The sequence below is a fragment of the Xyrauchen texanus genome, chromosome 35 (genome assembly GCF_025860055.1).
Source record: "Xyrauchen texanus isolate HMW12.3.18 chromosome 35, RBS_HiC_50CHRs, whole genome shotgun sequence".
Classification (NCBI taxonomy): domain Eukaryota; kingdom Metazoa; phylum Chordata; class Actinopteri; order Cypriniformes; family Catostomidae; genus Xyrauchen; species Xyrauchen texanus.
Window position 1 is genome coordinate 33,207,046 of NC_068310.1, and position 16,181 is coordinate 33,223,226.

Consider the following 16,181-nt stretch of genomic DNA (forward strand, 5'->3'; position numbering starts at 1 on the left):
GGCATTCTTTAGAATTTAACACGAACAAACGTGATAGACGTTTAATTCAATTTGACCAGACCTGCTTCTTGACAGTGTACCACTTCTCACCTAATGAGTTGAAAACAAGGACTAACCTACTTCCAGAAAGAAAAACTAACATGTAGAAGGTGTGAAACACTCTCTGTTGATTCACTTCAAGCTTCAAGCTTCACACCTGACTATTGGCCATTCTAATGACATGACCAGCCTTTTGTCTGCACAGTGGTATGTGATGAGCGCTAAATGAAGTCACACCTCCGCCCATTGTCATTATCAACTCATTAGGACACACATACTGAGGTCAGTGGATTACCCTCCACTTGGCCAACCATTCATTTTCCATATTGGGTAAACATTTCTGAATGAAAGCATTAGTTGTCTTATCTTGTTCCATTGGCATTTTTTTCCACTTGTTTTAAACATTTTCCATAGCCAATTTTCAGTACTAGTCCAACAGACAAGTTAGATCCCAGACCATTTTTATGTCTATACTTTTAATGTTTCTTTTTTCATCTTTAAAAGTAATATTTTAAAAAAGTGTTTACATTAAAACTGCTTTTATTACATACACAACATAGTACTTTTATTTACAAAAGGCAACCTGTGAAGATGTCTCCAGTGGACTACACATTTTTTAAATACATTTAACTATAGAAAATATGTTGTTGTGCTGATGTGGTAACATCTAAATTAACTGGTTTAATTCAAGTTAAAGATATCATTTAAAATGACCAAATCAACCTGACTGCATTAGGTTTTATAGATGAACACATGTAAAAACTGCCGGTTCATGTTTTAACACTGTAATGTGATGGAGGATTAACGTTGGCCTTAAAAGATTCTTTGTACCTGAAAAGAGTCTTGTAACACTAAGCCCTTCCTCTGATCATGTTTTTGTTGATGTGTATTTATTAATCTATTATTGATCTGTTTGGTTAACCACAGTGCAAACCACAAGGATTTGAAAACGAACTCCAGCAGAGTGAAACCAATTTGAATTCCGCTCTCTAGGGAAATCTCCACTCATGTTGGCCTTGATTCAGGTTTTCACTGTGTAGGAGATCTGGAAAAGCTCAACTGTTTTATCTGAAGTATGCTGGACTGCTATCTCACACATTTCTCCTCTGCAAATGACTGACATCCCCTGAGCAAACAGTCTTAACCCAACCTGTCAGAACATGAGTACACCTGTATTGTGTGCAAGCAAAGAGGAAGGACAGGAGAAAGCCCAGTTTGAGAGGAACACAATTATCACAGGCCTGAGCTGCTTATCTCCAGAGATGCAGCAGAAGATTTGCTCTTTGCTCTCCGTTTTGACCATTGTGCTAGTTGAGTAAATTTGCTCTCGGCCCAAGGGGATCTGTGCCCCACCCTGCTTCCAAAATCTCTCTTGTTTCTCTCTATATGTCAATCTTTATCTAGCTGTCTGTCAGCCTTTTTTCTGTCTCTTTTCACACTAAAAGACACAAAATCTTAATAAACAATTCTAAATAAAAGGTGAAGCCATTTTGGCAAAGATAAGAATACTTCAATACTTTTGAAAAATGAAATACTGATACTATATGTTAAAAATTATCTGGGCAGGGGGTTGCAGCGTGAAGGAAGCATCTACATGAATCCATTGATCATGGTATAAATATGTGGGGGGGGATTGGGGATTGGGGGAGGGTGGTACCTGGAAACTACGCCCCTGTTTATACCATTTCAGAACACAATTTTGTGAAACTCAATGAAAGTTTTAGGGGAAAATGCATGCCACCACACAGTTAAATTTAACATCAGGAGGCTATTTTCTACATAACATTAAAGAGCAAGTTTCAACAACAAAAAACTTGTATTTCCAATGTCAGTGACCCTACACCCCCTGCTATTGGGGTGTTTGCTGTGCTTTTCTTTCCAGGGCATTGGTATGTAGCATGTTTAGGAATTCTAATCTTATCTGAGTATCTCCCTACATTAACATATGTTATACTGCAATTACCATATACATTAGTCGACACCTGTTTTACTTAAACCTATTTAATTACACCAATTGTTCTGGTGTGTTGTGGGCAAAAACAAAGTGATCCCCTTTTCAAAGAGGTTTGATGTTCCGTCACAATAACCCCAAATAGTTCATAGTTAAAATAACAAAACAAAAAAACAATACAGTACGCAAAAACGAAATATTCCTAAATGAATTGTCGCATTTATAAATTTGTAAGCAAAAAAAAAAAAAAACGATTAAATGCATTATATCTTTTATTTATTTACTGCAACAACAACAACAAAAAAAACATTTATTAAAAAAATGCATTTAAAAGACAGCTAAAAATGCTTCCTATTGGCATGTTTTGAGCGATGAATAGCCTGATGACGGACAGATAGCCCTTTTTCACAGACTGTGATGACGCGTTTCCGCTTTATTTATCATCGTACATCTCGCAAGTTTTTTTTTATATTATACATTTTTTTATATTTATTGTAAATTTATAACATTATGATTTGTGTTATATTACCCTGGAATTCGTTTTAAAAACGGAATTACCACAGCTGGGAGCGGTTTCGATTACAGCTGCTGAGAGAGTGACAGTAAATTTGGCATCTTCTCCCATTTTACTGGCTTAATCCACCGCTCTCTATTTTTTTTTAACTCTTCTGGAAAGTACTTCAAACGTAAAATTAGATTTTTTTTTTTTGGTCTTGGGGCAAATGGGTAAATTAAAATAATATTGGCTGTGATCTCCCATTCACCGCTGTCGAAGTTTACCCTGCAAACGTTTAGGCTACTTCAGTGTTCCAAAACCAAGAGTGGAAAAAGGTCTATTAGACTACGGATTTTATATTCAACATAAAGGTAAAGGTGGTATATTTAATATTTATTTGACGCAAAAGGGGCCACATTCTTAAATATCTATTTGAATAAATCAGTCACAATTTATTAGACCTTTTATAATTCTTTAAACGGGTGTGCAGGCTATTGCAGATCTAACATTCAATAGGGTACATTCGTAAAATGATCTAAATGAAAATTTCTCGACATGCAACTTAAACATTTTTTATGCATTATAGAATAATCTAAGAATTATATCATGCCAAACACGTTTGTTAATGTTTAGAGTAAAGCAATTCAGTAATAGTATTACCAAAGGGTGAAACTTTCAATCCATGTTTATTACATGGTTTTTACAATAGTTTTTTAGCCACTTCCATACACCAAATCTATTGCGAAATCAACCAGCAAAAGTTTTAAAACTAGTTTTAATTTGTTAATATCACAACAAGGCTTTTTTTTACCCTTTAAAACGCCTCATTCATTCACACATTAGCCTACAGTGTTGCTAATCAAATGATAATCACTTGTCATATCGTGTCTTGTATCGGTTTGCTCAGGCAAAAAAGATGAAACAGTCTCAGCAAGACGGCTAAGACGCTAATGTGCCACATTTGAAGTTGTCTTGATGGCTTTTAGCTGTATCTGAGTTTCCATATACATATTTTTGTGTTTTTTAATCATCACAAAATATTATTTTGAAGTACCAACATCAAAACATTAACTCCATTAAAGAGCATCTCCAGAAAACGTGTAGTTCAAATGGAGCCCAACTATTTTCCACTCTCCAATACGGATAAGAGTGCGATAAGCATCATGAGTTGAAAGACTTAGGGGCCGTTAAAAGGAACAACCGAGATTCTCCTTTGAAGGGATTTAGTCCTAGCGAAAGCCCAGTGATTTTGAGCTCAGCTGTCAATCAATGACACTAGCACCGCCCACTAGTGGGAATCCACCTATAAAGACAGCCTTGAACCCGAGGGATTGACATTCAAACACCAGAGCTCAGGGAGTAAGGATGCCTGCATCGCCAACAGGGTTTGGAAACTTCTTCATGGACAGAAACATCAACATGCCCACTGGATATCAATTATTGGGCTGTCCACCTAGAATGCAACAGCCACCTCCACATCTGGTGGGCATGGGTGGGGTGCCCTTACCTTTCACAGGAATACCAGGGTACAGCTTCATCCCTTATCCCCATCTGGGACACATGGCACACATTGTAAGTATTCTGCATCAAATAGCCTATTATGGTTTCTCATGTTGAATAGATATGCATTACAGTTGAATGAAATCGGCCATGGTGAAATAGTGTGTTCTTGGTAAATTTCTGTAGTCTCTATGCAGTGTATATACAAAAAAACAAAAAAATATTAATATAAAAATTGCACTTGTATATGTTTTGAATACTATTCTGATGCTAGTGAAACTTTGTAATATGGCACTTTTGTACCACTGTCTCCTTAAGATGATTCGCTTATGTTTTCCTCTTTTGTAAGTCGCTTTGGATAAAAGTGTCTGCCAAATGAATTAAATGTAAATGTATATTGTATATATAGGCCTATATAATCAGGCTCATAGTGACAAAAACAAGATTAATGCATAGTATTTAATTTGTAATTTTCTCAACCCAAATCTGCTATTTTCAGAGCAATTCCTATGACCTGAAAGCTGCATCTTATCATCAAGCTCTACTCGGTCACGGACGCGGAGGACCCTATTACACTCCCTATCGCCCCATGCCTGCTGATTACCCCAGCCGGGTCACCAAGGTCGCTACCCGGGAGAGCACCACTGCTTTGAAGGCCTGGCTCAGCGAGCACCTCAAAAACCCATATCCCACCAAAGGCGAGAAGATCATGCTTGCCATCGTCACCAAGATGAGCCTCACGCAGGTGTCGACGTGGTTCGCCAACGCCCGACGCCGCCTTAAGAAGGAGAACCGGGTCAGCTGGGCTTCCAAAGGAAAGTCTGATGAGGAGGATGATGAAGAGGAGGGTGAGAGCGAAGAGGAAGAGTCCTTGCGGAAGGGCTGCACAGAGGATGAAGATGAGATTGATCCTCAAACAGTTGATGAGGAGGATATAGAGGTGTCAAAGTCCCTGGAGCAGCGTTTAGCAGAAGGACTAGAAAAGTCTGAAACATCGGAAAAGTCTGAAACACCACGTGAAACCAAAAGAGAGGCATGTAAGCAAAATGCTGATGTGCAAAAACCCAAAATCTGGTCTCTTGCGGAAACCGCCACCTCAGATAAGAAGCCCAACGAGTTGAAACATCTTCATAGCCAGAGTCCAGACTTTGGGAAATGGTGGGATGGTTGGCCTTCAAGGGACACCTACTCACCTATAAACCTCTCCACACATGACCTTCTCAAACAAAGTCATTGAAACTGTTAATCCAAGACACTAGACTTCATTTGCACTTTGAAACTATTGAATCATCTCAAATCCAAATGCCTGGTTTAAGAACCAAAGGAGTTGTGTAAATATTGTACCTTTATTTTGTTTAAATTATAAATGCATTTACATGATGTGCTGACTTATTTTTGCTAAAATAAAAACGTAGAAAACTTTATTTGATTTGGTCATGGTCAATGTCAGTGATATGGGAATTTTAAGACGATTAAATTCAAAAGAGTCACATTCCGTATTTGTATGACTTAAATAATTGTAATGTAAAGAAATAGCATGTTTCTTGAATTTTTGCTTTAAAAAGGTTGTAGCGTAGCTGTCTGGAAATTGCTTTCATTTAAGCTATATTGTTCCAGAAAATAAAAAAAAATTATAATATGAATGCTTTTAAAAGGCTGAATGTAGGCAAAGATTTTGTAAAATTGCAGCAAAAGCAATATGAAAAAAAAAAAAAAAACGTATTAATAGTGACGTTAATTATTAATAACAGGAAAACAATTATTCCGCCAAGTAAAATAGTTCTATAGCCTTGCTCAGACTCCATTTGTCAGTTGCCAAGCAACGTAGAACATTGGCGCATTAATATCGGAGAATATTTAGCATTAATATGGAATTCAACAAATGTGTCGTCACAATAGGCTGTAGAACTCCTTTGAAAGCGGCTCATCAAATTTGATTTTTTGAATCAGCAAAACGCGAAGTTTATTATTTTTGTCGGAAAAGACAATGTAGTAAAATTAGATCATATACAGTTCAGTTTAGGCTGATAATAATAACCGAAACAGCCTAACCAATTCATTTAATTAGCCTAACCGTACGCTATTTACGGTTGCCAAGCAACGCAGCGTTTTGGCGCTTTAATAGCGATTCAATATGTGCGGTCACATGTATCGGCTACTTTACAACGACTTCTAACACGACGCATTAAGTCAGAGTTTAAACTGGGAACTTTCCGTTTGATAGTAGTAGTTTTTTAACTCTGTAAACCCTTCAGAAGAACTCGAAAACAATTGAACTCTATATATGATAATTGCCGTTCAAGAGGAATTCTCCGATTTAGGAGGCATATCAAGGCGTTTCACTTCAAGGCTGGATTTGGGCTTCATGTTATCAGTGAGGATAGTACTATTAAAGGATTTGCATATCTAGATCTGATCTGTAAAAAACAATCCAAAGCAGCGCGGATTAAGGACGTGAATTGTTCCGATTTAAAGGGTGATAATTAAGATTATTCTCCTGTTTAGTCACGACTTGACAGACTAAAAAGGTGCCGGAGGCTGCTACCTTTACCCTCACGTAGTACTCAAATATAGGTGATATGGGTTCAACCCTGAACAAAGTGACTTATGAGAAAATAAATGAGTTATAAGAAGTCAGGTGCAAAACATTAAAAATAACTGTAATGAAACACCCTGTTAAAATCAGATCTATTAAACCAAACATACAGTTTTGAATGTGCAAATATTAGATTTAAGCAGTTACTACTGCAATGGAACCGACTTCAAGTCCAAAAATGTTCATTAAGAGTAAAAATTATGAACAAGATTTCCAACCAAACAATTTTTAATATCCGACTAATACACTATGCCAAAATGGATCATACCAAATTTTCAAATGAAATACCAAATAAACTATCAAGGGTTGGGGCAACACAAATCTGGCACCATTTGGTTTCTTTTTTATAAATCCCTCTGACAGAAACACACCAATGGGATTAGGCCCTAAGGACAATATTCTGTTTTTGTGGCCTCCCCTCTGCACAAAGAATGATAAAAGGAAAACTCTTCCTTGCCAATCACTGAGGCCTCCATGTAAATGCAAAGGTCTGTGGCCCGTTAATCCAAGGATAATGAGAAAACCTCCCACCCACACCCCCCCAAGCACATATTCACAGCTAACATACACCAGGCACAACAATCTCCACCATGGCCCCTTTACAGTGGCCCAAATGATGTGTAATCCCAGTCTAAACATGACAGGCAAAAGGCTGTGATTGTGAGAGAAGGATTGAGGTGTTGAACAACAGTGAGATACAAAGCCTAAGGCTGCCAATGTGTCCCATAAGAGTTACCAGCTCCAAACATATGGTTATATACTTTGGGCAGTGTAGCTTTATTTATAGTTCAACAAACTACTTTTGTTTTTATACAGCAAAATTCATTCAAAAGAATTACCTGAATAGTCAAAAATGCATGCGTCAAAATTACAAAACAAATTTAGCATTTCTTGGAAATTGACTAATGAACAAGTACATTTTAATGGTTACTGTGAGCAAATTTAAAGTTGAATATTGAATAAATGTATTCAGGTAAACCTTAAGATTTGCCTCCAATTGGTCCTCTCTCTATATTTTTCCATACACGTTTATTTTTAATAATAGCAACAGCGGCCTCCTGTGGACAGTCGGAGTATTTCACAATTCTTACACTTCAATACACAAGAGTGACATGTGAAATTCAGATTCACACCAAGATTGTCTGTAGTTTCTAATTGACATTTGAAACCTCATACTGCAAGTGAATGAGTGAATTATTTATAGACAGATGCATGTAAAAGTTCACACCCTACTAATTTAATCTGTAAAAAACAGTTTGCAGTTACTGTAGTCTGAAATCTAACGTAAATATAATACTCAACAAAACAGTATGTACAATGGAAATATTTACAGAACATAACAAAATACATAAAACAAGTACAACATATTAATAAAGACTAGCTAAACAACTGTACATAAATTACACAAACACTGTAAATTAAGCAAAAAAATGTTTGTTTTTTAACCTTTTTTGTACTACATTCTTCTACTTTTATTATTCAAAGTGTTCAGTCCTGAATTCAGAGTACAGTTTGAAACGTGAGCAAGCAGTTGAGTTTAAAGGAAGTTAGGCTCAGTCGACAGTGTTGATTAATTTCCATGTTGATTACCATAATAATTTTATTGACGTCCCTCATTTTCTTAAAATAAATAAATAAATAAAAAATAATATGGTTACAGTGAGGCACCTACAATTGAAGTGAATGGGGCCAATAAGTAAACATTAAAATATGTAAACAAAGTTATATCCATTTTAAACCTTTGTTACCATGACAACGTAATGCCGTAAAAACGACAATTTGAACAATTTAACAGCACAAATAATTCACAGATTTAATAGAAGAATTAATGTAAGTGCATTTATGAAATTATAAGCTTCACAATTCTGCCTTTAAATCCTCCAAATATGGGCCCCATTCACCTCAATTGCAAACGCTCCACTGTTCCCTCAATTTAGCTTTGTCTAAAGAAAAGGAAGCACAGGTTGAACGTAATATTTTGTGGTACTCCACAAATGTTATCGATTGAGCTGAGCTTGCTTTGAACCCGGAATATTCCTTCAAGTAGTTCCTGCTTCCTTTTACCCCTCTATCCTACACAACTCTCCTTCTTTCTTTGTATACTTTATGGATAAGACAAGGCTAGTGTTACTCCCTTAATGTATGCCTTCAAATGTCATTACAATCCATCAATGTTTCTATTTGACCTTTGTTTGTTTCTGAATAGTTTTGAATGCTTTTTATTTAACAATTGTATTTATTGTGTAAGTGTTCCTCGATTGTGAGGTAACTGCAGCATTTCGTCACAATTACAGGATGCTATTGGAGCGGCAAACACTTTCAGCCATAGTGACATTCATATAAGTGTCACTATCTGTCTGTTTACAAACACAAGCTCATCCCAAGGCGCTACTGTTTCAGCCCTTAACGTAACACTTTGAAGACAAATTGAAGTAATGGTAATGTGAGTATTTGTGACATGCTAGTTTGTTCTACGGTACTTTAGGGATGTTTAGTTTAGAGTACGCCAGTGATTTATAACATAATGCTCTGTATGTTGAGGATTGAATCATGCTGCGAGCATAGATGTATGTGCTGTTTTAGAAGAAAGTGCTCCCTGTTTCAGAACTTGCTATGATAGAGTGTTTGCCATCTTCTTGTTCTACGACATTTCCATTTTCAGTCACGTTACTTGACGAGGGGCTCACAGGTTCAGTGTTGTCAATGTCCTCCTGAGGCTGTTGGATAATTGTCTGGTCCCCTCTCTCGCAAAGAGCCTGAATGTCTCCGTTTTGAATTATGCCTATACCCACTATGGGGTTTTTGGGGATCTATAAAGAAAAGAACCATTTATATAGTCTCATTTATATTATATTAATTTATATTAATGCCTATTTCATTTTTCTAGTTCAAAAGGTAATACATTTTTGAAGGACTTTGGTATAAAGTTGACTTTTACCCTATTCCATCCAATTTTGCCTAGAGGAAAGAACAAAAACAGCAATTGTTAACAAAAAATGTGTCTTAAAAATACTTGTTGCATGCAACATGTATTGTGAATTTTATATGATCAAAGTGAAGTCTATAGTGATGAGCAGTACACACGGCAGCATTACAGCACTTACGTTTTCTGATGTAAATCATAAGAACTATGGCTGCGATGATTAACAATAGAACTCCCCCAACGAACAACAAAATGGTAACTCTGTCAGACGGTGTATGCTGCACTGAAATGTGAAAAACAAAACATGCATCACATTGAGAAGAACTATCTATAATTCTGATATTTAAATCATTACTATTTTGGAAGATTCTCACAAGAAAGTGTCCTCCTGGTCCTTTTTACTTCAAAATCAAAATAAACAAATAAGAAATGATATATTGCATAAAGACAGCGCACGCTTTACATTAAAACATTTTCTTAAAGGGATAGTTCACCTAAAAATTTAAATTCTCTCATAATTTACTTGCCCTCATGCCATCCAAGAGGTGCATGACTTTCTTTCATTACTATCTGCTGAACTCAAATGAATATTTTATGAAGAATTTCTCAGCTCTGAAGGTCCATACAATGTAAGTGAATGGGTGCCAAAATATTGAAGCTCCAAAATCCACATAAGGGTGGCATAAAATTACTCCAAACAACTAGTGGTTAAATACATTTCTTCTGAAGGAATATGATAGGTGTGAGTGAGAAAGATATCCATATTTAAGTATATTTTACTATAAATTTTCCTCCCTCCTCAGTCAATCGCCACTTCACTTTCTTCTTTTTTGTATTTGATGATTCACATTCTTTGTTCATATCACACCCTACTGGACAGGGAGGATAATGTATAATAAAAAAAAATTACTTACAGGGATAATTTACTAAAAAATGTTTAATTCTCTCATGATTTACTCACCCTCTTGGCATCCCAGATGCATATGATTTTACATTAATTAAGAATATCTGAGCCCATACAATGCAAGTGAATGGGTGCCAGAATTATTAAACTCCGAAATCCGCATAAATGGAGCATAAAAGTAATCCATATGGCTCCAGTGGTTAAATTAATGTGTATAGACATAATATTATAGGTGTGGGTGAGAAATAGAACAATAAGTAATTTTTTACCCTAAAAATACTCCCTGCCCAGTAGGGGGCGATATGGACGAAGAATGTGAATCACCAAAATCAGAAGGAGAAAGTGAATGTTAAGGACTGATCTGTTTCTCACCCACACCTATCATATCGCGTCAGAAGATATGGATTTAACCACCAGAGACGTCTGGAGTACTTTTATTTTACCCTTATATGGATTTTGAAGCATCAGATATTTGGCACCCACTCACTTGCATTGCATCGACCTACAGAGCTGAGATATTCTTCTAAAAATCTCAATTTGTGTTCAGAAGACGAAAGAAAGTCAAACATCTCTGGGATGGCATGAGGGTGAGTGAATGATGAGAGAACTTTCATTTTTGGGTGAACTAACACTCGGTTTCTCACCCACAACTATAGTATTGTGTCTGAAGATATGGATTTACCCACTGGAGACATATGGATTACTTTCATGCCCTTAATGTGAATTTTGGAGCTTCAAAATTTTGGCACCCATTCACTTGCATAGTGAGGACCCACAGTACTGAAATATTCTTTTAATATTCTTCTGCAGAAGAAAGTCATACACATCTGGGATGTAATCATGGATAATTTTTATTTTTGGGTGAACTATCCCTTTAAATATTAAGTGATATGTGGTTTAAGATATATTCTTGTGAGAATCCCCCAATTCTAAACATTACATTACATTTGAGTGTAAATTGCAAACAATGATATTGGACTTCAGTTCTGATTTGAATAATTCATGTTATTGAGATGATAATAGGCAGCAAACAAATTTTGCAATGAGGAACTAGAGTCTACCCACACAACTCATTTCACTACTGTACTCTCAACGGCCACATTATATCTATTAGGTGCTGACAAAACTACGCAGAACACAGTTTCTGAGATCAAGTGTGTGGTCAGCACATGTGCATGTTGATCTTTAACAACTCTATCAAACACAAGCTCATATAAAACACTGCATGTTGAAAATATTTAAGTGACTATGAAACAACAAGCCTACAATTATAATAAGCAGACATAGCAACACTGTTTTTTTTTTTTAATACATTTTTTCAAGATATTAAGAGATGTCATTGTTGTAGACTCTAATCGCTGAACTTTGTGAAAGAATGAAGAACTATTGGCAGTGCGATATTGCAAATATCCTAATTTCTAAATTGCTTTGGAACAAATGTACAATCTACTCACCACAGGTCCTGTCTGATGTTAAATTGCCAGAAGTGCCTTGAACATATCCAGCTTTACATCTAAAGGCAGGAACAAAAAGGAATTTAAATTAAAAAAACTATTTAGCATCTTGCTCAAAGCATCTGACAAAAACCAGACCCATTTAAAATGTTATAAAAAGTTATTTTTTTATTCTGTTTGGTAATGCTTGTGGTGCAGAAATTAAAATTTTTATTTGATAATTTAACTAGAACATAGGAGTGTAACCCTCTTACATACTTTGTCCATTCAAAGCAGGTGCTTGCTGAATCATGGCTGGAAAATGTTCCATCTATACACGCTGCACACGCAGTATCACTTATTGATGTCCCTGTGAATATAAAGGGAAACAAGGAGCAAATATTACAATTAGTTGGTGTTTGTTAAGCATTAATGACTTTACAATGGTAAATGGTCTGCACTTATATAGTGCCTTTTTAACCTTAACGTTATTCAAAGCGCTTTACACTGTGACTCATTCACACACACATTCACACACTAATGGTGGCAGAGCTGCCATGCAAGGTGCTAGCCTGCCATTGGGAGCAACTTGGGGTTCAGTGTCTTGCCCAAGGACACTTCAGCATGTCGAATCATGTGGGCTGGGATTCGAACCACCAACCCTGCGATTAGTGGCCGACCCGCTCTACCAACTGAGCCACAGCCGCAAATCTAGAATAATCAGTTAAACTAGTGTTCGACCAATATATCACAGAGGCCGATAATTAGGCAGATATTTGGGATTTGAAAATGATCAGTATTGGCAGATACATTTTCCTGTTTGGCTGATCCGTTTCTTAAGCAACGACGGTGCCAAGAATTGCATGCTTGCACGCCATTTGAGACAAGTCAATGACCAATAAGGATGTAAAAGTTTTGTGTGCCATTTTCAGTAACTATATTGCTAAATAAAATGTAAAAAAAAGTCTAGCCAATTTATGCATATGTCATTTACTACCGTATTAAATAGTGTGATAATCTACACTGTATCGGCCAGCCTCCTCTCTGGATATCGGCCTTCAAAAAATCCATAAAGGGGCTGTATTTTGTTCCCATACCTTCAAGACTTCTATGCATTTTTGGGGTTTGAACCTGCAACCTTTCAATGATTATCTCTAAATAACATCTACAATTATAGTCTAATGGATTTGGCATCAAATCAGACAGAAGTTATTCACAGTTCCAAACAGAATCAACACAATTCAGCAGTTGTGTATATATATGTATGTATACAAACCATTTTTGAGGATTCTCTGTCCTGGCTTGCAAACTGTATGTTTCTTACAAGTGCTGCATTCATCCTCTGCCGAACAGTAGTAACCATGTTTGCATTGGCATTTGCTTAGCTCAGTCTTACTTGGATTACTTTGTGGCAGAAAATGTAAATCTGAATTAAAAAGAAGAGCAAGAGCACAGAATGAGAGACCTGGAAGACATGTAGAATGCTTTAGAATCACCTGAATTTTTGTATGTAATTTTTTCAGTGTTAAAATACTTTTTCCTTTCCCAAGCTAATATACAGAGACAACTACAATTTTGACGTTCAAAGATTGAGCCCGATAGTGTTAACATATGTGCACTTACTCGTGTCACAGCTTGGTTGACGTTCACATTTGGTGTCATGTGTGTAGGTGCTCTGATATTCTCCATCTAGACAGTCCTGACAGCGGGGGTCTTCACAATTATCATCCACCAACATCCTCTTACCTGTGACACACTCACAGTAACTACTCACTTCCATTCACAATCTACTAAGAGAGACATCTTTAGAAAAAGACAACGTTGTAGCTAAATATGGTGGTATACCATACATTGAAAGTTACATGTGAAGCATTAGTCACTAGCTACAGTAAGGTTTGATCAATTGCATGCTCACATTTAAAAGAAGATTGAGGTAACCAAGCAGACTATTATTGTGTATACTGTTTTCGGATTTAAAAAACAAAACAAGGTTACACAGTGATTCTTCCCCTAAGCCATGCAAATATATTCACAATCTGGCACCTCATCTAACAAATTTCTATATGTTTTGACAACATTTACCTGGTCCACACATCTTGCAGCATTTATTTTCCTTCATATAGTGTGTTTGCTCTTCACAGGACAACACAAGGCAAAACATCATGGCCTGTAAATGGTAAATGCAAAAGTAATGTTATGAAGAACTTCAATAAAGGCTGACAGAAATTCTGTTTTTCAGATTCAACTAAATTGGTAGACAGACACATTATTAACTCATGTTCTGTTGAGGTTATGGATGCTTCACATGCTGTAATAATAACAATAGTCATTTTTAAGTTAAAGGAATTAGACAAGTTCACCCAAAAATGAAAAATCTCTCATAATTTATTTACTCACCTCATGCCATCCCAGATGTGTATGACTTTCTTTCTTTCTTATGCAAAACACAATTTAAGATTTTCTGTAGAATATTTAAGCTCTGTAGGAGATTTAATGCAAGTAAATTGTGGACAGAACTTTGAAGCTCCAAATATCACATAAATGCAGCATAAAAGTAACCCATAAGACTCCAGTGGTTAAATCCATTTCTTCATAAGTAATATGATGGGTGTGGCTTAGAAACTGATATAAATCATTTTTTACTATAAATCTCCACTTTTAAACAGCGCTCTTCTCTCTTAAGAGTTCTTCTTTTGTTTTTAGCGATTCACATTCTTAGTGAATATCGCCACCTACTGGTCAGTGCTGGTAAAAGGAGGAGATTTTAGTAAAATGGACTTTAATATTGGTCTGTTTCTTACACAAACACAATTATATCACTTCTGAAGACATGGGTTTAACCACTGGATTCATATGGATTAGTTTTATGCTGCCTTTATGTACTTTTTTCAGAGCTTCAATGTTTTGGAACCCGTTGACTTGCATTGAAAGGACCTACAGAGCTGAAATATAATTCTAAAAACCTTTGTTTGTGATCAGTAGAACAAACAAAGTCATACACATCTGGGATGCCATGAGGGTGAGTAAATGATGAGAGCATTTAAATTTTTGGGTGAAGCATACCTTTAAATTTGTATATTTTCTTCACATTTCTATTTTACACTTAGACTTATTGAAAACCCAGAAAAACAGATATTGTTGGACCATATGTTAGTTACAACAAAGCAGCAGGCATGTACTTCACAGAACTTCCCATTTTTATACGAGTAGTAATACTATTCCTGTTTGCTGTAAACGTAATCCTAGCGCCACTAACATGTTTTTTAATCAATAAAACAAATCTGGAATGTGGAAATCCATTACATTTATTCATGTTTCATGCATTACTTAAAAACAGAATTGATGCAACATTTTCAAAGTCATTCATTCAGTCAGTGTCATTCATAGAGGATTTGAAAGATGTCATCAAGTTCAAATCTGCTTAATAATCAGTTATTTTATTAAAAAACTTGTTAAAGTAAATAAGTATCAACCCAATATGTAAAGGTTTCTGAGTTTCTCAAATAGACTTATGGTCTCAAATACCCCCAAACATAACATATTATGAGGGTATATAAAAACTGAAACGATTTTGCTGCAAAACCCAAATGGAAAGTCCCTGACTTCCCCACCCATCATGACTGTTTTTATGGTCTTGCCACAAAACCTAGCACAAGTTCATGCTTCAAATAATTATTTAACAATAAATAAATGCAATTGTTTCCATACCTCACTTAAATATTCGTATATATAAGTCTTATATATACACCTTCCTTACAATCCTATATTACTTGTATCGAAAGTGAAAGTAAAGCCAGTTTAAATATTGTATATGTCATTCTTTCAATTCCATCATAAAAAAAAACAGCTCCGTTCCCTAATCGGCTACACAGTAACAATAGCAAAACTGTTGCATTGTTTATTCACAATGTTAAAATGTAACTGACAACATTCCACGAACATTCACGAGCATTTACACGCATTAAAATAACACAAGCGAGGATAACAATCACTTACCACGAGACAGAGAGTGAAAACTGTGCTCATGATGGCAATATCTGTCGAAAAGGATCTTTGTAAATAGCTGTTAAATGCTTACAAACAGATTAGGCACTGACAGGCTGGTGCAGCTCTTTTAACTACACATTCAACAACGTGAAAGGGGGTTTCTTCCTCCAGACACGCCCACAATGACATGTGACCATTTCAGTCATGTGAGTGAGAATGAAAACTTAAGACATGTACCTCGCTTCAAACCACTGTAAGCGGGGAATGCCTCACATAATATCCCTGCTGCTTTTCAGATATAACTGAAGTATACAGACAGCAAATGCAGCACAAAGATAGGGGTGTAAATCGG

At 36.1% G+C, this 16,181-nt stretch overlaps 2 protein-coding genes across 3 annotated transcripts; one reads left to right on the forward strand and one right to left on the reverse strand.

Moving 5' to 3' along the window:
* The first annotated feature begins 3,766 nt into the window (after positions 1-3,766).
* LOC127628582 (iroquois-class homeodomain protein IRX-1-like) lies at positions 3,767-5,223 on the forward strand. Its single transcript, XM_052105355.1, has 2 exons — positions 3,767-4,058; positions 4,486-5,223. Exons 1-2 carry the CDS (start codon positions 3,852-3,854, stop codon positions 5,221-5,223), a joined length of 945 nt encoding a protein of 314 aa, XP_051961315.1. The 5' UTR covers positions 3,767-3,851.
* A 2,120-nt stretch (positions 5,224-7,343) lies between these two features.
* Positions 7,344-15,971, reverse strand: LOC127628954 (tumor necrosis factor receptor superfamily member 5-like). Of its 2 annotated transcripts, none has more exons than XM_052105948.1 (9): positions 15,839-15,971; positions 13,925-14,009; positions 13,466-13,588; positions 13,119-13,268; positions 12,122-12,212; positions 11,864-11,922; positions 9,687-9,788; positions 9,521-9,540; positions 7,344-9,392 (listed from the first exon to the last, which is right to left on the reverse strand). In XM_052105948.1, the coding sequence occupies exons 1-9, from the start codon at positions 15,866-15,868 to the stop codon at positions 9,162-9,164; spliced, it is 891 nt and encodes a 296-aa protein (XP_051961908.1). In that variant the 5' UTR covers positions 15,869-15,971; the 3' UTR covers positions 7,344-9,161. The 2 variants fall into 2 exon arrangements, with proteins under 2 accessions (XP_051961908.1, XP_051961907.1); XM_052105947.1 differs by having other exon boundaries at positions 9,485-9,540.
* Positions 15,972-16,181: the final 210 nt, after the last annotated feature.

What these genes read in the sequence shown, in the direction of transcription:
- LOC127628582 (XM_052105355.1), top strand. Translation starts at nt 3,852, where the DNA reads ATGCCTGCATCGCCAACAGGGTTTGGAAACTTCTTCATGGACAGAAAC. An exon ending in TGGGACACATGGCACACATT is followed by an intron (nt 4,059 to 4,485) that starts GTAAGTATTCTG and finishes TGCTATTTTCAG; the next exon opens with AGCAATTCCTATGACCTGAA.
- LOC127628954 (XM_052105947.1), bottom strand. Translation starts at nt 15,868, where the DNA reads ATGAGCACAGTTTTCACTCTCTGTCTCGTG. An exon ending in CTGCAAGATGTGTGGACCAG is followed by an intron (nt 13,589 to 13,924) that starts GTAAATGTTGTC and finishes AGTGTGTCACAG; the next exon opens with GTAAGAGGATGTTGGTGGAT. An exon ending in ACAGAGAATCCTCAAAAATG is followed by an intron (nt 12,213 to 13,118) that starts GTTTGTATACAT and finishes TTATATTCACAG; the next exon opens with GGACATCAATAAGTGATACT.